The sequence below is a fragment of the Cervus elaphus genome, chromosome 5, assembly GCF_910594005.1.
Source record: "Cervus elaphus chromosome 5, mCerEla1.1, whole genome shotgun sequence".
NCBI lineage: Eukaryota > Metazoa > Chordata > Mammalia > Artiodactyla > Cervidae > Cervus > Cervus elaphus.
The window spans coordinates 110,856,904-110,884,290 of NC_057819.1; the positions used below are offsets into that span (position 1 = coordinate 110,856,904).

Below are 27,387 nucleotides of genomic sequence, written 5' to 3' on the forward strand. Positions count from 1 at the left end.
ACTAATAAAGAAATTATACAATGTACTAAGACACTAAGATGAAAGAAAGTGAAGACTACAAAAACAAGTGGAAAGGTAAATCATGTTTATGAATTGGAAGAATTAATATTGCTAAAATGCCACTCCCGAAGGTAATCTTAGATTCAATGCAAGTCCTATCAAAATAACAATGACATTTTCCACAGAATTAGAATAAATAATTCTAAAATTTGTGTGGAAATACAAAAGACACTATTGAGAAAGAAAAACAAAGTTAGAGGTATCATGCTCTCTGATTTCAAGCTATATTACAAAACTACAGTAATCAAAAAAGTATGGTACTGGCACAACACACATACACACACATCAAGGGAATAGATTTGAGAGTCCAGAAATAACCTGCACTTATATGGCCAATTAACCCATGACAAAGGAGACAAGACTATACAATGGGGAAAAGACAACCTCCTGAATAAACGGTGTTGGGAAAACTGAACAACTACACACAAAAGAATCAAACTGGACTAATTTTTCATACCATATACAAAAACAAACTCAAAATAGGTTAAACACTTAAATATAAAACCTGAAAACCTGACAAAACCCACTACAATATTGTAGAGTAATTAGCCTCCAACTAATAAAAATAAATGAAAAAAAAAAAAAAAACTAAAAACCATAAAACTCATAGAAGAAAACATAGGCAGGGGACATACGTATACCAATGGTTGATTTATGCTGATGTATGGCGGAAACCAATACAATATCATAAAGAAATTATCCTTCAATTAAAAACAAATATTTTTTAAAAATATATCCAAAAAGCTTCCCTTCCACAAAAAGGAACAAGAGAACTTTTGGGGTTGATGGATGTGTTCTTTATCTTGATTGTGGTCATGGTTTCATGGATATATACGTATGTCAAAACTTTACAAACTGTATAATTTAAATATGTGCCATTTATTTTACTACAATTATATTCAATAAAGCTGTTAAGAAAAAGAAAATATAGACAGTATGCTTTTTGGCATCTATCTTAGAAATGCCTTGTTGGATATGTTTCCTCAGGCAAGAGAAACAAAAGCAAAAATAAACAAATGATACTACACCAAACTAAAAAGCTTTTGCACAGCAAAGGAAACTATCAACAAAACAAAAAGGAAGTCTACTGAATGGGAGAAGATATTTACAAATGATATATCTGGTAATACTCAAAATATGGAAAGAACTCATACAAGTCAACATCAATAAAACAGCCAATTTTAAATTTGGCAGAGATTTGAATAGACATTTTTCCAAAGAAGACATACAAACAACCAATAGACATAAAAAGATCACTAATCATCAGAGAAATGCAAATCAAAACCACAGTGAGATACTATCTCACACATGTCAGAGTGGCTTTCATCAAAAAGATAATAAATAACAAGTGTTGGTGAGGATGTGGAGAAAAAAGAACTTGTACACTGTTGGTGACATTGTTAATTGGTGCAGTCACTATGGAAAATAGTATGGAGGCTCTTTTAAAAACTTTTAAAAATAGAACTTCCTTAGGATTCAGCAATTTCATTTTTAGGTATTTACCCAAAGAAAGCAACAACCCTCATTTGAAAAGATACATGCATGCCAACTTTCATTGGAACATTATTTACAATAACCAAGATATGGAAGCAATCTAAGCTTCCATCAATAAATGAATGAATAAAGAAGATGTGGTATATTTATGCAATGGAATATTATCTGGCCATTAAAAATGAAATCTTGACATTTCTGACAACACATGTGGATCTAGAGGGTATTACGCTAAGTGAACAGTATGAGAACTGAGAACTTACAGATGTACAACCTGGATTTAGAAAAGGCAGAGGAACCAGAGATCAAATTGCCAGCATCTGCTGAATCACAGAAAAAGCAGGAAATTTTCAGAAAAACATTGATTCATTGATTACACTAAATCCTTTGACTGTGTGGATCACAACAAACTGTGGAACATTCTTAAAGAGATGGAAATACCAGAACACCTTACCTGCATCTTGAGAAACCTGTATGCAGGACAAGAAGCAACAGTTATAATCAGACACATTCTAACTAGAACAATGGACTGTTCCAAATTGGGAAAGGAGTACGTCAAGGCTGTATATTGTCACCCTGCTTATTTAACTTTTCTACAGAGTACATCAGGGTACAATCACAGAAAACTAACCAAACTGATCACATGGATCACAGCCTTGTCTAACTCAATGAAACTATGAGCCATGCTGTGTAGGGCCCACCCAAGATGGATGGGTCATGGTGGAGAGTTTTGACAAAACCTGGTCCACTGTAGAAGGGAATGGCAAACCACTTCAATATTCTTACCTTGAGAAGCCCATGAACAATATGAAAAGGCAAAAAGATATGACGCTGAAAGATGAACTCCCCAGGTCAGTAGATACCCAATATGCAACTGGAGAAGAGTGCAGAAATAACTCCAGATTGAATGAAGAGTCTGAGCCAAAGTGAAAATAACACCCAGTTGTGGATGTGACTAATAAAGTCCAATGTTGTAAAGAACAGTATTGCATACAAACCTGGAATGTTAGGTCCATTCAGTTCAGCTCAGTCTCTCAGTCATGTCCAACTCTTTGCAGCCCCATGAACCACAGCACACCAGGCCTCCCTGTCCATCACCAGCTCTCAGAGTTTACCCAAACTCATGTCCATTGAGTCAGTGATGCCATCCAACCATCTCATCCTCTGTCGTCCCCTTCTCCTCCTGCCCTCAATCTTTCCCAGCATCAGGGTCTTCTCAAATGAGTCAGATCTTCACATCAGGTGGCCAAAGTACTGGAGTTTCAGCTTCAATCAGTCCTTCCAATGGACACCCAGGACTGATTGATTGGATCTCCTTGCAGTCCAAGGGACTCTCAACAGTCTTCTCCAACACCACAGCTCAAAAGCATCAATTGTTCTGCGCTCATCTTTCTTTATAGTCCAATTCTCACATCCATACATGACTACTGGAAAAACCATAGCCTTCACTACATGGACCTTAGTGGTGGTGTTAGGTCCATGAATCAAGGTAAATTGGAAGTGGTCTGACAGGAGATGGCAAGAATGAGCATCGACATTTTAGGAATCAGTGAACTAAAATGGACCAGAATGGGTGAATTTAATTCAGATGACCATTATATCTACTACTGTGGGCAAGAATCCCTTAGAAGAAAGGGAGTAACCCTCACAGTCAACAAGAGAGTCTGAAATGCAGTACTTGGGCACAGTCTCAAAAATGACTGAATGATCTCTGTTCCTTTCCAAGGCAAACCACTCAATATCACAGTAATCCAAGTCTATGCCCCAACCACTAATGCCAAAGAAGCTAAAGTTGAACAGTTCTATGAAGACCTACAAGACCTTCTAGAACTAACACCAAAAAAAAAAAAAAATGTCCTTTTCATCATAGGGGACCGGAATGCAAAAGTAGGAAGTTAAGCGATACTGGAGTAACAGGCAAGTTTGGTCTTGGAGTATAAAATGAAGCAGGGCAAAGGCTAATAGTTTTGCCAAGAAAACGCACTGTTCATAGCAAACACCCTCTTCCAACAACACAAGAGACAACTCTACACATGGATATCACCAGATGGTCAATACCGAAATCAGATGGATTATATTCTTTGCAGCCGAAAATGGGAAAACTCTATACAATCAGCAAAAACAAGACCAGGAGCTGACTGTGGTTCAGATATTGCAAAATTCAGACTTAAACTGAAGAAAGTAGGGAAAACCACGGGACCATTCAGGTAGGACCTAAATCAAATCCCTTATGGTTATACAGTGGAAGTGACAGGTAGAGTCAAGGGATTAGATCTGATAGACAGAGTGCCTGAAGAACTATGTACAGGAGGCAGTGATCAAGACCATTGCCAAGAAAAATGCAAAAAGGCAAAATGGTTGTCTGAGGAGGCCTTACAAATAGCTGAGAAAAGGAGAGAAGCTAAAGGCGAAGGAGAAAAGGAAAGATATATCCATCTGAATTCAGAGTTCCAAAGAATAGCGAGGAGAGATAAGACAGTCTTCCTCAGTGATCAATGCAAAGAAATAGAGGAAAACAATAGAATGGAAAAAGACTAGAGATCTCTTCAAGAAAATTAGAGATACCAAGGGAACATTTCATGCAAAGATGGGCACAATAAAGGACAGAAACAGTATGGATCTAACAGAAGTAGAAGATATTAAGAAGAGGTGGCAAGAATACACAGAAGAACTATACAAAAAAGATCTGAATGACCCAGATAACCACGACGATGTGATCACTCACCTACAGCCAGACATCCTAGAGTGTGAAGTCAAGTGGGCCTTAGGAAGAAGCATTACTACGAACAAAGCTAGTGGAGGGGATGGGATTCCTTGAGCTATCTCAAATCCTAAAAGATGATGCTGCTAAAGTGATGCACTCAACATGCCAGCAAATTTGGAAAATTCAGCAGTGGCCACAGGACTGGAAAAGGTCAGTTTTCATTCCAATCCCAAAGAAAGGCAATGCCAAAGAATGTTCAAACTACTGCACAGTTGCACTTATCTCACACATTAGCAAAGTAATGCTCAAAATTCTCCAAGCCAGGCTTCAACAGTAAGTGAACTGAGAACTTCCAGATGTTCAAGTGGATTTAGAAAAGGCAGAGGAACCAGAGATCAAATTGCCAACATCTGTTGGATCATTGAAAAAGCAAGAGAGTTCCAGAAAAACATCTATTTCTGCTCTATTGATTACGGCAAAGCCTTTGACTGTGTGGATCACAACAAACTGGAAAATTCCTTTTTTTTCTTTTTGCTATATAAATTTTTTAAAAATTTATTTATTTTAATTGGAGGTTAATTACTTTAGAATATTGTAGTGGTTTTTGCCATACATTGACATGAATCAGCCATGGGTGTACATGTGTTAACCATCCTGAACCCACCTCCCACCTGCCTCCCCATCTCATCCCTCTGGGTCATCCCAGTGCAACAGCCCTGAGCATCCTGTCTCATGCATCGAACCTGGGCTGGCGATCTGTTTCACATATGATAATATACATGTTTCAATGATATTCTGGAAAATTCTTAAAGAGATGGGAATACCAGACCACCTTACCTGCCTCCTGAGAACTCTGTATGTCGATAAAGAAGCAACAGTTAGAACTGAACACAGGACAATGGACTGGTTCCAAATGGGGAAAAGAGTATGTCAAGACTGTCTATTGTCACCTTGCTTATTTAACTTATATGTAGAGTACATCATGAGAAACGCTGGGCTGGATGAAGCACAAGCTGGAATCAAGATTGCTGGGAGAAATATCAATAACCTCAGATATGCATATGACACCACCATTATGGCAGAAAATGAAGAAGAACAAAAAAGTCTCTTATGAAAATGAAAGAGGAGAGTGAAAAAGCTGGCTTAAAACTCAACATTCAAAAAATGAAGATCATAGCATCCGGTCCCATCACCTCATGGCAAATAGATGGGGAAACAATGGAAACATTGCAGACTTTCTTTTTGGGGCTCCAAAATCACTGCAGATGGTGACTGCAACCGTGAAATTAAAAGACTCTTGCTCCTTGGAAGAAAAGCTATGACCAAACTAGACAGCATATAAAAAAGAGACATTATTTTGTGGACAAGGGTCCATCTAGTCTAAGCTATGGTTTTTTCAGTAGTCACATATGGATATGAGAGTTGGGCCATAAAGAAAGCTGAGCACTGAAGAATTGATGTTTTTGAACTGTGGTGTTAGCGAAGACTCTTGAGAGTTCCTTGGACTGCAAGGAGATCAAACCAGTCAATAGTAAAGGAAATCAGTCCTGAATATTCATTGGAAGGACTGATGCTGAAGCTGAAACTCCAGTACTTTGGCCACCTGATGGGAAGAACAGACTCATTTGAAAAGACTCTGATGCTGGGAAAGATTGAAGGTGGGAGGAGAAGGGGACGACAGAGGATGAGATGGTTGGGTGGCATCACCGACTCAGGGAGCATGAGTTTGAGCAAGCTCCGGGAGATGGTGAAGGACAGGGAAGCCTGGCGTGCTGCAGTCCATGGGTTAGCAGAGTCGGACACGACTGAGTGACTGAGCCACAACAGCAGCGATGCTAAGTGAAATTAGACAGAGAAAGACAATGTTACATTATCTCACTTATATGTGGAAACTCAAAGACAAAATAAACAAAATAAAACAAAGCAAAAACAGATTCAGATGCAGAGAAAAAAACAGATGGTTGCCAGAAGGGAGAGGGTAGAGAGTGGAGAAAATAGATGAGGATATTAAAAGGCAGATATCTCCAATTACATATCAGACAAATCATGGAAATATAATATACAGCACAGAAATATGGTCAATAATACTGTAATAACTTTAGGGACAGATGATTACTAGACTTATTGTGGCCATCATTTCATAATATATGTAGGTGTCAAATTGTTCTGCATTACATCTGAAACTAACATAATATTGTACATCAACTATATTTAAATTAAATTTTTGTATTGACTACCAAAATGATAATAGAAGAATTTTCCTAATGTATAAAACCACAGATGCAACAGGGGTAAAGAAAGCAGACAATAAATTTCAGCAAATTTTTGGAATATAGAAAATAGATAGAGGAATCCCAGTTCAGTCGCTCAGTCATGTTCGACTCTTTGTGACCCCATGGACTGCAGCATGCCAGGCTTCCCTGTCCATCACCAACTCCCAGAGCTTGCTCAGATTCATGTCCATTGAGTCAGTGATGCCATTCAACCATCTCATCCTCTGTCATCCTCTTCTCCTGCCTTCAATCTTTCCTAGCATTAGGGTATTTTCCAATGAGTTAGTTCTTCATATCAGGTGGCCAAAGTATTGGAGCTTTAGCATCAGTCCTTCCAATGAATATTCAGGACTGATTTCCTTTACGATTGACTGATTTGATCTCCTTGCAGTCCAGTATCCGATTAAGAAAAATGGAGCAACAAACTGAAATGTAGCCACACCTGAAATGCCTTCAAACAGAATCAACAAGGGTGAACTGATTTACCAACCAATCACCCTTAAGAAGGGCTTCCCTGGTGGCTCAGATGGTAAAGAATCCACCTGCAATGTGGGAGACCTGGGTTGGGAAGATCCCCTGGAGGAGGCTATAGCAACCCACTCCAGCATTCTTACCTGGAGAATCCCATGGACAGAGGAGCCTGGTGGGACTGTAGTTCATGGGGTCACAAAGAGTCAGACACGACTGAAGTGGGCACGCAATCCTTAAGAAGCTCAGGACTTGGGAGTCTATCAGGCAGGTGGAGTTAAGGCAAGGAACTGAAAATTAGTGAATGGGCTAAAAGTCTGAAATCATGAGTATCAAGATATCTACCACCACCTGAAAGAGCAGAGAGTTGTTCTCTGAAGAAAGTGAGAAGAGATGTGGGACTTGGGGATACTAAAGTAGGTGGCAGGGTGAGGCAAAGCTGAAAGCAGAAAGTTTAAATGAAAATTTATAAAAGAAAAAATTGGACCTCTAATTTCTCTTCTTATATTCTACTCCTAGAATGCTGTCCACCATGCAAAAATTTGAGTCTCCTTTGGAGAACTGAATGGTGTCTTAGGAGAAAAGGCCTCTGGACACGCCTCTCAGGTTTCACTGTGAGGTTCCCAACCTAATGAACCAGCTCCCAGTGATGTGGCAGTAAATGTTTAACAACCAACAATTTGGGAGGAAGTGTGCCCTTGCTTGTAACATTTACTGATTTTCCTGGTGTAAATATTCCCACAGACAATTTCAAGTTACCAACTTGATGTTGCTGAATGCAGAGCTGGGATATGTGTGCCCATTCAGCTTTTGCAAGCTGGTATAAGCCAGCTCCAGCACACCTTTGCCAAGTCCCCAACCTAACCACCCTTTGATATCACCCTGAAATGAAGCCCTTTTATTAAAGGGCTTGATTCATCCCTTCTCCACGAAATGGCAACCCACTCCAGTATTCTTGCCTGGGAAATCCCATGGAGAGAAGGAGCCTGGCAGGCTATAGTCCATGGAGTTGCAAAAGAGTCAGACATGTCAGCTACCAAACAACAACAGCAACGTGAACACACAAGTGCTTTCATGTAAGCTTCAGTGCCTGCTTCTTTTTAAAATTATTATCTTTACAGTGCTTTGTTCTCAAACACAGTCAAGGATTACTAAATATTTGAGCAAAGCCTCCCATATGAAAAAGAGAGTCTAAAATAAATAAGCAGAAAAAAAAGTTTTGGAAAAAAAAAACAGATACATTGCAAGAGGCAAGGGAAAAACTCCATCTTCCAATCACGATGTTTAGAGATATGAAAAGATATTTTACCCATAAGAGAAATGTAGGGTGCTATAAAAACATTTGAAAGACAAGAGAGAGTTTGTAGAATTCAAAACAAGATAAGAGAAATTTTAAAGTCAATAACAGAATCAGAAGATAAAGACTAGAAACTCATTTGAAATACTAAAATAAAAAGGAAATTTAAAAAGTTAGGAAATAAAATTAGAGAATCACCTTGGATATCTACCATAAGATTAAGACATTGAGAAACATAAAAGAATGGATAAAAGGGAAATTTTCTAAGAATGAAGAACAGAGTGTCTGAATTGGTAGGTCTCATTGAATGCCCAGAATAAAAGGCCAAAAAAAGGCTTCCAACCAACACATGTAATCTAGAATGTTCAAAACCCTGGGGATAAAGAGAGGATCCAAAAACCCAACACAAAGGATCATGAATTAAAATGGCATCAGACATCTTCACAGCAATACTGAAAACTGAAAGACAATGGAAATATGCCTTGGCAATTTCAAGAGAAAATTATTCCCAACTGAGGCTTTTATATCCAGCCAAGCCACCAACCAGACATGCAAGTGAAATAAAGATATTTTCAGACATGTTGAACATGTTAGTTTTCCCTCCTGTGCATCATAAAACCCCTTCAGAATAAAAAATGCCCTTCAGTAAAATAACAAAATAAACAACGAAATGGGAAGACGTGATCCAGGAAACAGGAGATCCAACACCAGAGAGACAAGAAAGGAATTCTCAGACTGATGATGGAGGAAAGATTCCAAGAAAACAGGTAGGTACCACATGTTACTTTCCCACCCTGAGAGGAAATAGTTTCCCTTCCTCCTCTACGGTCTGGTCTTAACCAATAGAATGCAGTGTGAGTGATGCCGTCCCAGTCTCAGGCTTGGCTCTTAGTGGTCTGGAAGCTTCTGTCTCACTCTTTTGGAGCCCTTAGCCAAGAAACAGAACTTTATTGCTGGAAAGAAAAGTCCAGCCACTACCTGGTGTCCCACATCTGTTGAATGAGAGGCAACACCTGTGGAAGAAAGTTTCCCCAAGTTAGCCTTATCAGATTTGCATGGTTTAAAAGTCAAACATGACCTTACAAAGACCATCAAGCGTGCAAGAAGGCAAACACATTATGAGTGAGTACCAGAGGAAACAACATATTTAGGCAGTATCCCAACCACCACCCCCACAAAGACAGCAGATGTTGAAAATTTTAAATATAAAATACAGAATGACTGTGTACAGAATGTTTACAGAAACAAAAAATGCAATTATAAGGAAATTATAAAACAGAAAATCATCAGGATTGTACAGATTGGAAAAAACAGAACTTATAAAAGTGCAAAGTGTAACTTTGAAGTAAAGCAATGGAAATATAAAATACTTATGAAAAGTGTCTTGTAAACTATGGGGAAAAAAACCCTCAATTGATGGGCTAATCAATCAGCATGTTTAATATAGTTGAAAGTAGACTTTAACTTAAAAATATATCCCAGTAATTTATCCAGAATTCAGCAAAGAAAGGCAAGGGGAAAATATAATAGGGAGTTGTGTGGCATGAATAATAATAGAATAAAAATGTCTGACATCCATCTGATTGAAGTCCCAAAGAGTGAAATTAAAGAGAATGGAAAGAAGCAATATTTAAGGGGATAATGAAATAATATATTATAAATCAACTATATTTCAACTAGAAAATTATAATTGACTGAGAACTTTCAGAACTGATGAAAACCATGAGTGCACAGATCCAGGAAGCACAAAATATCCTAAATATGAGCAAGAAAAATAAATTCATAACTTGTAACACTATAGTGAATATTTTGGACATCAAACATAAATAGAAGATCTAGAAAGCAGAAAGAAAAAGACAAAGGACCTATGAAAGAATGGCAATTAGAATAGCATCAGATTTCACAAACAGCTACAGAAGCTAGAAAACAGTGGAATAACTTCTATTAAATGATAAACATTTAAAATCGTCTTCTCAACAAATCTCATTTATTAATGCAGGCAAAACCAAGCATTTTTATAAGAAACAAGCACATGTGGAGTTTACAAAGAGACTCTCTCTAAAAGAACATATAAAGGATTTAGCTCAAGAAGTGGGAAAATAATTCCAGAAAAAGGTAGAAACGCTAAAAGGAAAAATGAACAAAATAAATAGTAACATGAAAGTAAGCCCAAACAAATACTGTCTCGGTAAAATAATACAGAAGTCTAATCTGCGAGGAATGAAAAACTACACAACTGAAATGTTCAAAATCAGTAAGTTGGGGGGCAAAAGCAATAGAGAATCAGAGGGGTAAGAGCAGAGCTAAAGTGATCTAAACATGAGTTTGAGCAAACTCCGGGAAATAGTTAAGGACAGAGAAGCTTGGTGTGCTGCAGTTTATGGGGTGGCAAAGAGTCGGGCTTCCCTGGTAGGTCAGTTGGTAAAGATTCTGCCTGCAATGCAGGAGACCCTGGTTTGATTCCTGGGCTGGGGAGATCCCCTGGAGAAGAGAGGCTACCCACGCCAGTATTTCCTGGTGACTCAGACAGTAAAGAATCTGTCTGCAATGCAGGAGACCTGGGTTCAGTCCCTGGGTTGGGAAGATTCCCTGGCGAAGGGAATAGCTACCTACTCCAGTACTCTTGCCTGGAGAATTCCATAGAAAGAGGAGGCTTGCAGGCTACAGTCCATGGGGTCACAGAGTCAGACATGACTGAGCGCCTTTCACAAACACTCAGACATGACTTAGACTGAACAACAATAAGGTGATCTAAAACTGTTTTATTGACCAGAATGGAGGGCAGAATATCATTTAACACTAAGTTGTTAGATTAAATATGCATCTAAAATGTCTAGAGATAGCATTAAAATGAGAGAACTAGGTTACAGAAATACCAAACCAGCATTAAGGGGAAAAGTGAAATAAATAGGGGGAAATCATTCTCCCGAAGGCAAGGAACTAGCATTTGTAGTTCTGGCCGGTACAATAGGATAAGAAGAAAAAATTAGAAGGATAATGATTTAGAAGGAGGGAATAACATTCTCATTATTTGAAATAACCAGGTTTCCCATAAAGAAAGTAATGAATTTATAGCAAACCACTAAAAAATAATGAGCTTAGCAAGATGGCTGGATCTTATGATCAGCATACAAGAATTAATTATAATTCTACACACCAGTAACAATTAGGAAATACATATTTTTAAAAGATGCCTTTTACAGAGAAATAAAACTTAATACCTAAGACTAAATCTAATAAAAGATATTCAAATCTATACTTAGAAATTAATAAGCTTTCCTGAGAGAGAGATCTTAATGATGACCTAAATAAACAAAGAGGGACTTTTCTGGCAGTCCACTGGCTAAGACTTTGTGCTTCCACTGGAGAAGGCAAGGGTTTGATCCCTGGTTGAGGAACTAAGATCCCACTTGTCCCGTAGCATGACCAAAAAAATTTTAAATAAATAAATAAAGGAAGGAAGAAATATTCCATGTTCTTGAATAGAAAGATTATATAAAGATATATACATATTATAAAATTCAAAACAACAAAAAGCTAAATAACATAATAATTAGATATACAAAGTGTTAATTTTAAAAAGCAAGAAAGGGACTAACACAAAATTCAAGGTTGCTGCTAGCTGCTTAGTCGCTTCAGTTGTGTCCAACTCTGCAACCCTATGGACTGTAGCCCTCCAGGCTCCTCTGTCCATGGAATTCTCCAGGCAAGAGTACTCATGTGAAATGCTGGGCTAGATGGATCACAAACTGGAATAAAGATTGCTGGGAGAAATATCAACAACCTCAGATATACAGATGATATCACTCTAATGGCAGAAAGTGAAGATGAACTGAAGAGCCTCTTGATGAGGATGAAAGAGGAGAATGAAAAAGCTGGTTATCATAGCATCTGAGCCCGTCACTTCATGCAAATAGAAGGGGGAAAAGTGGAAGCAGTGACAGATTTTGTTTTATTGAGCTTCAAAATCACCGCGGACAGTGATTGAAGCCATGAAATTAAAAGATTTCCTTGGAAGAAAAGCTATGACATACTTAGAGTATATTAAAAAACAAAGACATCATTTTGTCGGTGAAAGGTCTGTACAGTCAAAGCTATGGTTTTTCCAGGAATCACGTACGGATGTGAGAGTTGGGCCATAGAGAAAGCTGAGCACCAAATAATTGATGCTTTTGAACTGTGGTGCTGGAAAAGATTCTTGAGAGTCCCTTGGACTGCAAGGAAATCAAATCAGTCAATCTTAGGAAATTAATCCTGAATATTCATTGGAAGGACTGATGCTGAAGCTGAAGCTCCAATACTTTGGCCACCTGATGCGAAGAGCTGACTCACTGGAAAAGACCCTGATGCTGAGAAAGACTGATGGCAAAAGGAGAAGAGGGCTACAGAGGATGAGATGGTTAGATAGCATCACTGACTCAGTGGGCATGGATTTGAGGAAACTTTGGGAGATAGTGAAGGACAGGGAAGCCTGGGGTGCTGCAGGTCATGGGGTCACAAAGAGTCAAACACGACTTAGTGACTCAACAACAATATACATAGGGGTTCCCAGGTGGTGCTGTGGTAAAGAATCTGCCTGCTAAGCAGGAGACACAGGAGATGTGAGTTTGATCCCAGGCTCAGTAAGATCGCCTGGAGAAGGGAATGGCAACCCACTCCAGTATTCTTGCCTGGGAAATCCCATGGACAGAGGAGCCTGGTGGGCTACAGTCCTTGGGGTCTCAAGAAGTTTGATACAACTTAGGGCCTAACTACCGCCACCATATACATGTGTGTATTTGTGTCCTCAGTCATGTCCAACTCTCATATATCTTGCAAGGCATGTGGGGGTCTTAGTTCCCCAACCAGGTATTGAACCCAAGTCCCCTGCATTGGAAGTGTGGGGTCTTAACCACTGGATCACCACGGCAGTCAGACTGTATAATTTTAAGGTAAAACACACTACATTGGCTAAAAACTCTGTGTATGTGGATTCATATATATTCAGTAAAATAAATAAATATCTTTTGGAAAATATATAGTATTTGGGAAGGTTCATGTAACGGTAAAGAAATACTAGTAACGAACTTTTGTGAGTCAAATAACAAAGCATCAAAACGTCTGTAACCAGACTTCTAGAAGAAGATAGAAGAGCATGACTTGATCACAACTCCTTTCACTTCATATCTAATGAAGTAAACCAAAACCATTTAAAAATAGTGAGGGAGAAAAGTATTGTAATTACCCACCAGAGTTCCCAAGAAAAGAAATAAGCTCAACTTAGTATCCTTAACTCCAAAGAGTGACAGCCAAGGGGTAGGGCAAGTGGAGAATTAATCTGTATTCAGAGAGTACAACATGGCTGACTTCCTCATGTCATTTTAAAAAGATGAACTTCTAAATTCAAAGAAGATGGAACCACATATATGCCTGTCTCCTTATCTTTTCCTTCTTCTGACTAGATGGTGATGAAAATTTCCTCTGGGCAGAGACCAGTAAAAGAGTCAATGTGAACTATGAAATATAAGCAAAATTGTTCAGGCTCTAAACAGAACTAGAACAATACCCCAAAGCCTGTAACATTGTTCCCACATTAGAATGGGGTATACTCTGGACTGGGGTGAGGCAAACATAGGAACTCTGACCTTTTACTGTTTCCCATAAGCTCCTTTTTTAATCTTTGCATGCTCTTTCAGGAAATATTTCTCATCTTGAAGGAAGATTTATTTTGGGTTCAGCAATTCTCTTCACTCATTTGAGAGTTTGGGGGGTCTTGATGGTTTGCTTCGTGGGTTGTTATTATCATTATCATTAGCTTCTGTTAATGAAAATTCAATAGTTTTCATTAAGAAAAAAAGCATTTTCAGTATGATTCCCATATCATAAATATATTTCTGTCTATCCAATCCACCTATTGTTAATGCTAATTATTGATAGGTGGTAAGATTTAAGATAATTTATTGTTGTCTTCATACTTTTCCACAATGCTTTAATTCTTTAAAAGAAGCATGTATCATTTTACAACCACAATTCAGTATGTGTACAAGGAGAGAGAGAAACAGCCAGAGAACGATAATATCGACAATGACAATAGTTTACACCCTGAGGGCTTACTGTTTTTCTGGCACCGTTCTAAGCTCAGTACATATACTAGATTGGATCAAATGAAACTGCCAATATTTGGCTGTTCTTGACCTACGAAAACAGCAATTTCATGTGGTCCTATTTACATTTACTCCTTTAATCTTTGAACAACCCCAAGATGAAGATGGAGATCCCAAGCTGCCAGAAATGCACAGAAAAATCAAGTGTCATCTTTTTCTGCAGAGCCCCCATCCTCTGGTCTTGCCCTCACACCCTGCTCTACAGTTAGGGTATCCCAAGATACCTTAGGAGGTGGCATCAGCCATCAACCTGAGCACCAAGGCAGGACATGTAGAATTGCTCTAATTCAGTCTATCCCCTGAATGAAATCACCTCTAGTTTCTATGAGGGTCTTCGGAACTTCAAGTTCTGTTCTAGAGCAGAGAGAACAGTTTGGGTACAGCTGCAGTTCCCAGGAGAGTCCCCGCCTGTGTCCCCCACCCAGGTACCAAAGCAGGACACGCTTGACAGTTTTGTGTTTATTTCCAGAAAGTGATGAAGACAAAAGTAATATATCTGGACACCACTCTCTGTACAATAAATAGCCTCCCCTGTTCCCCAAAAAGAAAAATGTATCCTCACACACCATCCCCTGTTTTCTGGGCAAGACAGTGCTTCTGTTTTTTTTGGTTTTTTTTAAATTATTTTATTTATTTATTTTTGGCTGTCCTGGGTCTTCAATGCTGTGTGGAGCTTTTCTCTACTTGGAGGGCTATTCTCTAGCTGTGGTACGTGGGTTTCTCATTGAGGAGGCGTCTTTTGTTGCAGAGCACAGGCTCTAGGGCTCGCTGGCTTCAGTAGTTGAGGCACATGGGCTCAGAAGTTGCAGCTCCCGGGCTCCAGAGCATAGGCTCAATAGTCGTGGTGGACGGGCCTAGTTGCTCCATGGCATGTGGGATCTTCCTGGACCAGGGATTAAACCCGGGCCTTCCGCACCAGCAGGCAGCTCCTTCACCACTGAGTCACTTTGGGAAATCTCAACACTTTGCTTCTTGAGTCATGCACAAGCCCCACGCCCTTGCCAGCCCCTTCCTCGGGACTCCACCGTGTCTAAGAGGGTGGGGCCCAGGCCAGTTGTTCAAAGTCACTGGGGTCCTCTCCCTGGCCCTGGCTGGCTGACTTAGAAAAGCCACATGTCTTTATTTCCAGATCAGGGATTAACACACACACAAATGAAAATGTTGACAGTTACTCTACAGAGGAAGAGATCTGAGTCTCCAGCCAGGCCATCCCACCTGACCCTGATCCCCCCACCCCAGCCTGCAGAAGAGAGGAAGCTCTTTTGTGTCCCAGACCTTCCGTGGTCCGTTTTATGTTCTCCAGCTGGGAGCCCACAGCTAGAAGCAGCACCAGGTATATGACTGTAGTTGGGGCAGGGGAAGGGGCAGAGGACAGTCCCTGCAGGTTTCCCGGTGGGCCAGGAGACAGCAAGTGAACCTCAGAATCCTTCTTGGCCCCCCTCTTCCTCAACCAACTACAAAAGGAGACAGGACAGAAGAAGCTGGGGACGGCTCAGTCCTGAGTTTGTGGTACGGTTGGAGTCACCAACCTAACGACGCTCTTCCTGTTCCTTTCACGTCATCTGTTCAATTGGGAAAATAGTTATAAAACTGGCCTTCAGTTTCCTTATCGAAAGGAGAAGAGGCCCCCGCAGGGGAGGAGCTGTCACCGCTGGAAGGATAGGGGGACACACGCCTCCTCTTAGAGTCTTCTTCGCCCAGTCCTGTGTTGCTGGACTCTGGCCGGAGTGGGGTGATCTCAGTCCACAGGGAGGGGGAGCCCTGCTCCTCTGGCCCCCGCCCCTCTGAGGCTCCAGGGCCAGGTTCCATGGGCAGAGTTCGCATGGAGCGGAACCAGTTGGCTGGGCCCACCTTGGGAGGGTACTGGGTGGCCACAGGCCAGCCCGCTGGAGCGCCTGGAGGCGCCAGGACTTCCTGGCTTCGGTAGTAGGACATGGTGGGCCCGGGCGCGGAGGGCAGGAATGCAGGCTTCATGCTGACAGCGCGAAACTCGGCCTCATAGCTGTGGTCCCGGGGGGCTCCCAGCCAGTAAGGCTGGGGAACGACATCCTTGGCCTGGCCGGGAAGGTCGTGGTAGAAACGGCCAGAGATGGGATACTGGTTGGAGAGGAGAGGAGAATAGGGGTCTCCCCCAAGCAGTTGACAGTTGGGTCCAGGCGGGGAGGGGACGCTGGCGTCAACAGATGTATACATGCTTTTAAAAAGAAAGAAACGAGGGCAAAAGACAGGGGTCATGAATAGAACTGTTAAGTTAGGAGCCTGCCTGCGCCACGACCCTCCCCATACCTCCTTCCTGACCTGCCCGCTGCCCTTTGGCACCCTCTGCACACTTCCCCACCGCAGAGGCAGAGAGGGGACTGGGCACTTGTCTGGAGTCCCAGTTCCAGACAGACAAGGAAGGCCTCTGCCAACACGAGCTGAACCCAGGGGCACTTACGACTCAAAGTTCTCCCGGAATCCTTTGGCAAAAGGGTTATTATCAATTTTCAGCTGAGTAATCTAGACAGAAGGGAAACAGAGTCATCTGAGTGACGAGTCTGAGGCTGGGGAATTTCCAAATTCACTCCCAAGAAATGGAGGGGCTCTGTTCTCCCCTTCTTCCCACCCCACCCGCCCAGGCTCAGCCCACCCTCGCCCAGGCAGCCCTCACCTCGGCGTTCTGGTAGGCGGTCACGGCGATGAACTGGGTTTCTTGGAAAGTGAAGATGTGCGTGTTGCAGGCCGCCTCCGGCTCTCCATCGTTGACTTCGACAATGTGCAGCCGGGGCTGGTATTTATGGAGTGACTGAAGCACGATCATCTGAGAGGGGGTGAGACGGCTGTGAGCGTGGGGGGAGGGAGTGCAAAGGAGCCCTCCCCTCCCCCACCCCACCTATGGCCCACCCTACGGCCAAGCTACAAAGGACCCTGAAGTCATCGTGACCATTCTTCTGCCCTGCCAACATGTAACTTCTCCCAAGCCTCCAACCTCAGTCCTGAACCTCCTCAGGGCACCAAGGGCACTTTTAATAGGCTTGCTCAACTCAAAGAAACTCTGCATCCACTCCCTAGGACCACCAGTACTGACTCGATACCAACCCCCAGGCTGCGTTGGCCCACATTGACCTGAATGTGACCCCCATCTGCCTTGAGATTCAGCTTCCTCTCAAGGTGGGTGGAAAAGAACCAGGGTCCGAGAGGGAGAGAAGTCGCTCTTATAGAACAGAATCAGCCCGCAGGACCCACTGTGGCCTCAGGGACAGGGAAAGATGGGGGGCTGTCCCAAGGGGAGGCGTCCCACCTGGGTCACATTGTTGGAAGCCCCCTTGTTGTTCGTGAGCTTTAGTTTCCCGAATGACACCTCCTGGCGCATCCAGTGGGCTCCGGTATTGGGGGAATCTGGATGGACGTACAGGCGGTTCCCTGTGGACAGTTAATCTTTTTGGCATGCAGCCCTGGGATCAGGCCCCTGGTCATGTGAGGCTTCCTTTGCCTGTTCCGAGGGGCACGGCAAGAAGGATGGAGGGGGAGGACAGACGGGGCAGGATGGGGGAGGTGTGGGCAGAGGGCCAAGCTGAGGACAGGATAGAGCAAAGTAGAAGAGATGACAAACAGAATGAAAGTGAGACGTGGGAGGGGAAGGGATGGAGTGGGGTGGAGTGGATGGGATCGGGTGGAACTAGAGAATTAAATCCTAGGAGTCAGAGGTAGGGGGTTGGGGGGGGGTTCCTCTTGGATCCACCAGGGGGCGCACAGTCTTAGAGAAAAATCATGCCCCTGGTTCCCAAGGAGGCACGTACCTGGCATGCTGCCCTCAGCCTTTCCACACTGCACCCACTTGCCACTCTGATACCGCCAGTGGTGCTGGTCCACCAAGATCACGTCCACAAACATCCGGTAATGGCTGGTGGGCTCCAGCCCAGCCACAGTAAATGACAGGAATGGGAACATCCGCCTGGGGAGAACAGAGAGACCCACCAATATCATCAGCCCCCAGCCCCCCAGATAGCCGTTCCCTGGGCCAAGGCCGTCCATCAGTGGTGTGCTGGAGCCAGCTCCCATCCTCACCAGAGCCAGCTGGGGAAGTCCAGGAAGTCTGCCAACCAGTTGTTAGACAGCAACAATTAAAAATTAAACCAGGACTTCCCTGGTGGTCCAGTGGTTAAGAATCCACCTGCCAATGCAGGGCACACGGTTCAATCCCTGGTCGGGGAAGATTCCACATGCCGTAGGGCAACTAAGCCCATGAGCCACAACTACTAAGTCTTTTGAGTTCTAGAGCCTGTGCTCCACAACAAGAGAAGTCATTGCAATAAGAAGCTGCTTACCGAAATTAGAGAAGTCCCCGCTTGTGGCAACTAGAGAAAGCCCGTGCAGCAATGAAGACCCAGCACAACCAAAAATAAATATCAATGAAAATTAAATCATATAAGCTACCATGAAATATATTACATCACAAGTCAAGGTAATAAATACTCAAAAAAATCACTTCTCGATATTTTTTACTACACTTTACTATTATCTCTGCTCTTGAGATTGTTTATTGGTATGGTGGAGATAAAATAGATAATATTTGCTGCCACACGTCTCTTCCCAACTCCAAGTTCAGTGACAACATGTGGGCAGCTTGCAAGCAGCCATTATGGGGGTATTTACCATGGAAATCAGCAAACACTACGAAGCAGGGCTTTTAAAATTTTTTTTCTTTTTGAGCGTCAGTTGCTAACATTAGCTGCACACCCGTCTCTAGCCTTAGTTTGCTCCCTGGAGGGGAGCAAAGCCACAAGCCAGCCCCAACACAGGCTGTTCCTAGTAGGTCTTCATCTCTGAGTTCCCCGAACCCTGGTCTGGCCTCAGTCTGTCATCCATCCTCTCGCTGCGGCTCTCATGGTGCTAACACACACCCAGCCTCAGAGCGGTCATCCGCAGGCTTTCCCTGCCCCGTCCTCCTGGGCCTGACGTCTGCAGTGCCACCTGCTCCCAGCCTGGGTCTTCAGAGAAGTAGCTGAAGTCCTAGCCGGAGCTTTCCATCCACCTGGAAGAGGGACTCTATTGAGCACAGTTCTCGTGATCAAAGTCCTGGTTCCCAGGAAAAGTGGAGGAAGTTGGATTTGGGATGTTGTGCTATTGTGCTGAGTAACAGATTCAGAGGAATAAGCACTGCCATTCCACAACCATCTCCATCACCTCCACCATCACCACCCCAGCATCAACATCACTACAACCAGCACCTCCACCACCATCATTACAACCAATATCTCCACTATCAATATCACTGTTACTACAACTGACACCTCCACCATCACCACCCCAGCATCAACATCACTACAACCAGCACCTCCACCACCATCATTACAACCAATATCTCCACTATCAATATCACTGTTACTACAACTGACACCTCCACCATCACCAGCATCACTACAAGGAACACCTCAGTGAGCACAACTCCCATCACCACCATCACTACAACCAGTACCTCTACCATCACCACTGCCTCTCCGGCTTAGCCTCTCTTTCGACTCAAGCAGGAAGAGCAGACTTTTTAAGATGGCAGAGTCAAATCCTCATCAGAATTGCTTTTCATTCCCACACACTTCTCTCCTCCTCCTACAAGAAGCCTTGCAGGGTGGGAAGAAAGGTCCTGGTCCATGAGTCAGGAAACCTGGGGGATTTAGAGTTCCAGGGGCCAAAGAGCACTTTCGGGTGGATCCCAGTCTACAGTCCATGGGATCGCAAAGAACTGGACACAGCCGAGCATACGCGTGCACACACACACAGTCCCCAGAGGGTCCTAGAGCAACATCCCTAATAACCTTGGAAAGATCTCCCAGGAGAGTACTGTCACATTCCTGCCTTCCCCAGACTCTCCTGGGCTGAGAAAAAGAAACTTACTCAATAAGTTAATTTATTAAAAGTTAATAAAGATAAGTTAATTCCTAAACCAAACCTCACTTTCTTCACCCATAAATGGAGATAACAATTCCTGTCCATTTTTCCTCTCAGAGCTGTTACGAAGTTTGAAAGATGTGCAACTCAGCTCGCTGTCTACCCTATCCCACCCTCGTCCCACCTTCTCCCAGGCCCAGAGTGGTCAAAACCCTCTGGCCTGGCTGAAGAACCCCAAGCAAGAGTCCAGAGTTCTGGTTTGAGGCCTTGGGTCCCAGGAGCTTAGCGTGCCAGTCAACTGGAGAAATCAAAGTTAGGGATGAGGCTTTGAGCAATCGAGAGTGAGAGAATATTTTCAACCCATTGATACCACTAACTCATTTTGCAACAGTGGTCAGGTCATTCATGCTTCCTATATTGTACCCAGTTCCTATCCAGACATGTAGTAATAAAGAGAGAGAAGGGAACTTATTCTTTGTGCCTCTACATATGCAGTAGCCAGTTCACTGAAAAAGTCCTCTGAGGTACAAAATGTTCTTTTCCAATTTTACATCTGAAGAAAATGAGGCTCAGAGAAGTTTGGTGATGGCTTCTTGGTGGAATCACCAAGCTGGAGTCTCCTGATGGCAGGGGACATGCTATAGTCTCCACCGCCCCCTCCTGCTTCTTACTAGTAGAAGGAAAAGCAGGAGACACAAGAAGACCGGGGTGGGGTAGGGGAGAGGGAGAGGAGAAGGGAGGTCTCAACTTCACCCTAAAAATCTAGACTCACCACCAGTTGGGATCCCAAAATAGCCCTTGATTTACATGACATTTTGCTGGGAAGGAAAAGGGAGTCTGGTGCCAATCTGAGCCCCTAGTAAAGACAGCTCACCACTCCTTAAGGACCATCCACCTTGAAATGATTCGCAGAGTCATTGTACCCCTTCCCCATCCTGAACACTTCCGACAATACTCCAATTAGCGGTTATTAGGCACAAATTTAAAGATGGTTTTTATCAGTCTGGGCTTCCCTGGTGGCTCAGACGGTAAAGAATCTGCCTGCAATGCAAGAGTCCTGGGTTCAATCCCTGGCTCGAGAAGACTCTCTGGAGGAGGAAACGGCAACCCACTCCAGTGTTCTTGCCTGGAAAACCCCATAAACAAAGGAGCCTGATGGGCCAGAGTTTGTGGGGCTGCAAAGAGTCGGACATGACTGAATGACTAACACTTTTATCAGGCATGTTCGCAAAATGTTTCAAAATTGATAATACCTAATTGCTATTGAGCCTGCAGGATAATTGGTCCTTTCTTCCACTATCTGTGGGGGTGTAAATTGAAACCACTTTTGAGGAGAGGTGTGGGTTTTTTTTGGCCATGCTTCACGGGGAGTGTGGGATTTTCCCCAACCAGGGATCAAACCCCCATGATCCCTGCAGTGGAAGTGCAGAGTCTTAACTACTGGACCGCCAGGGAAGTCTGAGGAGCGCGTTCGGCAATGTCTTTATGGATCCAAATGCAAAACGTACCTAAGCATCAAGGGAGTGCCTCCTCGAACTAACCTCGGATCCACTGAATAGAAATCAGACGGCCACCAGCAAACAGGGAAAGAGAAAAAGCAAAGCCATCTTCACAGATCCCATGAGAAATGAAGCCCATCAGCCCAAATTAAAGCAGGCTTAAAGCTAAAAATATTTTTTAAAGATCTAAAAAATTCTTGGAGTTGGAATGTAGAGAAGAGAAAACCAACAGGTCTGAGGCCCGCGATCCAGGATAATGCGGGACTGAAATTGTTTTACCAAGCCCTAACCTCGCACATACATACACAAATGCAAATAGAGCTGCTTAACAACAGAGTTATCTTAATTATAATAATCAACTAATCACACCCAGAAAAGTGGGGATTGCCAGCAATTACTGCACACCCACACACCCACACACGGAGACAGCCGCCTCGTTCTTCCTCTGCTGAGAATGTCTACCATTGACTATCAGACAAGCTGCCTCCCAGAAACAACATGAGGCCCAGCAACATGAGCGCGCTTAACGGACCACAGACACACAAACTTGAACTCCAAACCCTCCACTTGGCCAGTCCATCTTCCTATCCTCCATTTCCCCTCTCGGTCCCATCTGAGCCGCCTGGATTAGTCTCTGGACCCCAGAACCACCTCCTGCCCCGCTCCCCATCCCATTCCTGCCACGGAGGAGAACATGACTGTGTCCTGTCCACACTGCGAGGTGGGTCTAGGGTGGGTAGGAGAGGAAGAATCTGGGAGGGAGTGAGTCAGCCCCAAGGCGAAAGGCTACGGGGCTGTGGGTGGGCCTGCTGGAAGGATTTTTCAAAAAGGAAGAAAGTCGTGGGTGATGTGGTGGTGACTGACGGATCACTGGAAACCATGGAGGGACAGACCAGTCTGCCCTGGTCTGAAAGGGGGCAGAAAGGGAGCTGTTCTCTGAGCCCGTCTTACATTTCAGAAGCCAGTAGCAGAAGGAAATGGCCGCCGACTTCCCAGATCACTGGAGCCTAAGTTCACAGACCCGTGTGCCAAACTGGGAGCGGTGTGTCCTCTGTCTCCTCCACCCCACCCTGAGGCCTGATCCAAGAGGAGGCCTCAAGGGAAATGGTGAAAGGCCACTGTCCCCTTCCAACAGCTCCAACCCACGAAGTGTCCGAAGCAGTCCTTCAGGACGATTTGAAAGCGTAAGGATTGTAAAACTGGAGAGTGCGTGAGCATACAAAACAATCAGGGAAATTTGATGATATTTAAGAATTTCTTTTCAGGTTTGCTAATGGTATTGCATTTATTTTAAACAACCCATTTTTAGAGGTGCACAGAGAACTACTTAAGGATGAAGTAATACAGTATCTAGGATTTACTTACTATTTACGCTATCACTAACACAGTTTCAGACCAGAGGTATGGCCGTTAACACAACAAAGGAAAAGTAGAAACAGGATTGGACTAGTATCGACAGCTAGGTAATGGGTAGATGGAGATCTGTTACGTGTTTCTCTTCACTTTTGTATATATTGGAATTTTTCATAATAAAGGAAATTAAGTGTGTGGGTTTAAATAAAAGAGAGACAACGAGGCACTTCCCTGGTGATTCAGTAGTTAAGACTCCAGGCTGCCTAGGCAAGGGCTCAGGTTCAAACCCTACTTAGGGAACTAAAATCCCACATGCTATGCAGGAGTGCAGGGTGGCCAAAAGATGGAAAATTAAAATAAAATAAAAAAATAAAAGAGAGACAACACAACTGTCAAGAGAGGGTTATTCAGCAGGAACGTAAAGGAAAAATGAGGCTGTAGATGTAAAGGAGACAGCCACTACAGCAATATGTGCTGCACTGTACCCTAAGACCCACAGCCAGTCCTGCACCACCAGATCCGTGAAGTTCTGCCGAAGCTCTGTCCACCACAGCCCTCAAGACTGGAGGAGCGGGGGCCTGGCCGCAAGTCTGTGGGGAGACCCCAGCAGGCCCCGGGGTGAGAAGGCTTCCTGACCACTCAACAGAGTGGAGGCTTGAGTTCGGGTCTGCCGTGTGACCAAGTGCAAGCCATCAGCCCCCCGGGCCTCAGCGCACTCAGCTGCAAACGGGGAGGCTGCCTGGCCTACCTAGCGTAGTGAAATAATGGAAGTGAAAGCACTATGAATGCATCAAGGCCTTCGGACAGTGTGGGTGGCTGTTTTTACTCCTGGTCTTGGGGGAGCAGAGAAAGAAACCCAGGCACATGCCATCTGGGAGCTGGTGCCAGTTCTGCCAGTGATGGATGTGCTGTGTGACCTCGGAAAAGTCTCTTACTGTCTCTGGGTCCATTTCCCTGTCTGTCCAGGAAGAAGACGGAACAGGATCTTCTGGGTTCCCTCCAATTTAGACATGACAGCCTAGAAGCCTGGGCTGTGCCTAGGGTCACCCAGAAGGGGACTAGGGTTGGGGGAGCAGACAGGAATTATCAGATGGCCTAGAAGATGAAGGCCAGGCCATAAAAGAAAATGCCGTCTTTCCTGGATTCATCCCCGAGAAAGAACAGTTCAGCAACTTGAAGCCAATTGTGATTGGTGGACAGGTCCCTCAATCCCAAGCCATCTCATAGAAATCATTCATCAGGACGGAAAAATGTTCCAGCAATGCCCAGATATTCAGTCTACCCTGAGGGATCTAGTTCCATGGCTCAGGCCCCCCTGATCCCAGCGCATGCAGGGTAGGGTTTGGGGCCAAGGGTGCTGCTTGAATGAATGTCAACCCTCTGGCCCAGCATGGCCTCTCCCCTCTCCCTTCCCGAGCCCCACACTTCCTATCTGCTCTTCAACACCTCTCGGGTCCACTGATGACACAGCTGCCTCCACACAGAGGCCCTTGCTAGTTCTCTGCCCACACAGACCCCTCCCCGGGGAAGGGTGCGTGCACACTCTCACCCACCAGACGCAGTCAGGGCCCACTCAGAGTGGAGTTTGCTACTCAAATAACACACAAGCTGCAAGTTTCTCTTTCTTTCCCCACGTAGGAGACTCTCTCCGGAAGCAGCACCCTTGGCCCCAAAACCCTACCCTGTAACGCACTGGGCTCAGGAGAGCCTGAGCCACGGAACCAGGGGTTCCCCAGGGTGAACTGAACGTCTGGGTCAGGGTGGGGCAGGCTTTCGGGGACAGGCCTTGAAGGGTGCAGAGACTGGGACTGGCTGCCAGCTGGGACCCTTGAGGTAGCTTCACCTGCTCAGGCCCATGGACATCTGTGCCCTCAGGCAGGGACCGTGTCTGGAAGGAATCTATGCCCTCTCCCACGTCCCACCTCCCTCCCCCCACCAAACGCACACACCAGACATATGATCTCAAAGTACTACCGGAAAGGAAACTTGGCGACTAGGTCTCCATGTCACCAAATCCCAGTTTTACACGTCTCCCTCCCTCAGAGCTGACCTGTAGACAACAGCAGCAAGGGCACGGGGAGAGGTGGGCAAAGAGGGCCCCTGAGAGGAGGGCTGGTTTGCTGTCCGCTCCACTGCAAGATTCTGCCCTCCCCTGGGTTTCCCAGCACATAGGGGCGAAGAGGTGCCCTGCTCTGTCAGACCCACAGCACACGCTCCCCCTGCGCCCTGGGCGTCCCCCACTCATGCAGAGAGCGGCACCCCAGTGCCTGGGGAAACCATAGGCACCCTCGCCCTAAACCCGGACCATGGCTCCCTGTGTCTCTCGCCTCCGTCACTCATGGGTTTCGGGTTGCGCCTGTCGGTGCAATGTCCTGAGAGTAAACAACCCCCAGATTGTCCCCACCTCAACTCCCTCCTTCCCCTCAAGGCCTGAGCCAAAGCTGTGAGGGACACGGAGACACTAGCGGTCTAGACAGAAAAAAAAGAAGCGCGTCTCGGTCAGGGCAGGTCAGGGACGAAGGGGCTCCCATCGCTCGGCGCTCCGGCGCGCGCCTCACTCACCGTCCTTGCTTGGTGATGATCATCTCCGTCTGGTGCTGATTAAACTTGGACCACAACAGGTGGTTGTTGAGCGCAACTCTCAGCTTCCCGGACACCTCCAGCCCCGCCGGCAGTGCATAGTCCTCGCGCGGCGCCGGGTAGAGTGTGGCGCGCGGGTCCGGAGCCGAGTAGGCGTCCCCCGACTGGTAGCCCTCGGCGCCCGGCGTCGGCGGGAAGGGGTCGCTCGCCCCGGGGAAGCCGGCGGCCTGGGGCCGGGGCGGGTAGGCGTAGGCTCCGAGGAAGCGGCCTGGCGGGGAGGGCACCAGGGCGCCCCCGGCGTAGGGCGCCCCCAGGCCGGCACCCCCGCGACGGTCGGTGGCGTCCTGCGCGCCCGGCTCCGAGTAGAAGTAGCGGTTCTGCGGGTCGGCGCCTGGCGCCCGGCCCTCGTCGTTCGCCGGCATCGGCTCGGTGCCCGTTAGCATGTCTCCGCAGCCGAGCTCCACGATGCCCATCCGGGGCGGGCTGGCACCTTCCCGCGGGCCGTCGAGGACCGGCCCCACTCCGCGCGGGGGAGGGCGCGGGGGTCGGCTGGGCAAAGGTGGGCGGGGGCGGGGCCGGGGCCCTGGGGCCGGGGGGAGGGGCGGGGCCCCACCGGAGCCCGGGCTCGGACGCCTGGGTCCTGCGCCCGCGTTTGGCGGGCGCGCGGCAGCTCCCGGGCTCCCTCTCCAGCGGGCCGCTGTCACTAGCGTCGCGGCGCCTTTGCTGCGGCTTTATGAAGCTCTCTCGGCCACCCCCCCACCCCGCCACCTCGGCCCCGCCCCGCCTCACCCCGCCCCTGCTGGCTAATAACTCGGCAAATTCTACGCGGTTGGTGAGGACTTATAGGGCCCCCACAGTGCAGAGCAGCGAGTCTCCGGTGCGCCTTGTAGTTCACGCTCAAAGACTTTATGCCCTATGGAAGAGTCAACCCCTCCACGTGAAACGCCAGACTGTTTCTCTCCTTTGGACCCTCGTGGAAATTCCACCCATCCTTGAAGCTTCAGCTCAAAGGCCCCCTCCTACGGGAAGCCTTCAGTGATGACCCAGATGGGCTTACTCGCAGGCTCCAAGCCGCTTTGCCCATGGCCATGTGACAGATGTTCACTGATGCTCACTGTGTGCCCAGGCTCCGAGCTGAGTGGCTTTGTGTGAAGTGTTGCCCTCTTCCTCTTTGCCAGAGGCCCAAGCAGGCTGTGTTCCGTGCATCTGTTCCTTCAGCCCTAGGGCAGACGTGGGACCTGGTGGGCAGCAAGAAGAGTTCCATCAAGCGAACTGCATAGCAACGGCTGAGGGTTTGCACGTGGGCGTGTCAGCCATGGGCACTGGAAGCAGCACTGGACTGCCAGTGCTCAGAGTCCCAGGACTGGCTCTGACCATCACTCAGGTATATGTGACCTGGGCAAGTCACTTTCTTTGCCTGAAAGTCAGCCTCAAGTCCCCCAGGCTAGAGAAAACAAACTGATGCACTTTTTTAGAGGGCCTGTGAGCCTTACATGAGAGAGGACACCTGGGTGGCACTTTTCAGTCTATTATTATACCTGGTTGGAAAAGCAGCTTTGAACAGACCCAGAGTGGGCCGACAGGAAGGAAACCCACCACATGTTCTGAAGGGCTGCCTTGGTGGTAGGACTCTGGGGGCTTATCTTTCTCT

General features: G+C 45.7%; 1 protein-coding gene across 1 annotated transcript; it reads right to left on the minus strand.

The window, feature by feature from the left end:
- Positions 1-14,880: 14,880 nt before the first annotated feature.
- On the minus strand, positions 14,881-26,471 carry TBX21 (T-box transcription factor 21). Its single transcript, XM_043904343.1, has 6 exons — positions 25,719-26,471; positions 18,216-18,370; positions 17,717-17,838; positions 17,087-17,236; positions 16,874-16,935; positions 14,881-16,630 (listed from the first exon to the last, which is right to left on the minus strand). Exons 1-6 carry the CDS (start codon positions 26,207-26,209, stop codon positions 16,003-16,005), a joined length of 1,608 nt encoding a protein of 535 aa, XP_043760278.1. The 5' UTR covers positions 26,210-26,471; the 3' UTR covers positions 14,881-16,002.
- Between the last annotated feature and the right edge of the window lie 916 nt (positions 26,472-27,387).

What these genes read in the sequence shown, in the direction of transcription:
- TBX21 (XM_043904343.1), bottom strand. Translation starts at nt 26,209, where the DNA reads ATGGGCATCGTGGAGCTCGGCTGCGGAGACATGCTAACGGGCACCGAG. An exon ending in GGCTGAGGGCAGCATGCCAG is followed by an intron (nt 17,839 to 18,215) that starts GTACGTGCCTCC and finishes AACTGTCCACAG; the next exon opens with GGAACCGCCTGTACGTCCAT. An exon ending in TTCCGGGAGAACTTTGAGTC is followed by an intron (nt 16,631 to 16,873) that starts GTAAGTGCCCCT and finishes TCTTTTTAAAAG; the next exon opens with CATGTATACATCTGTTGACG.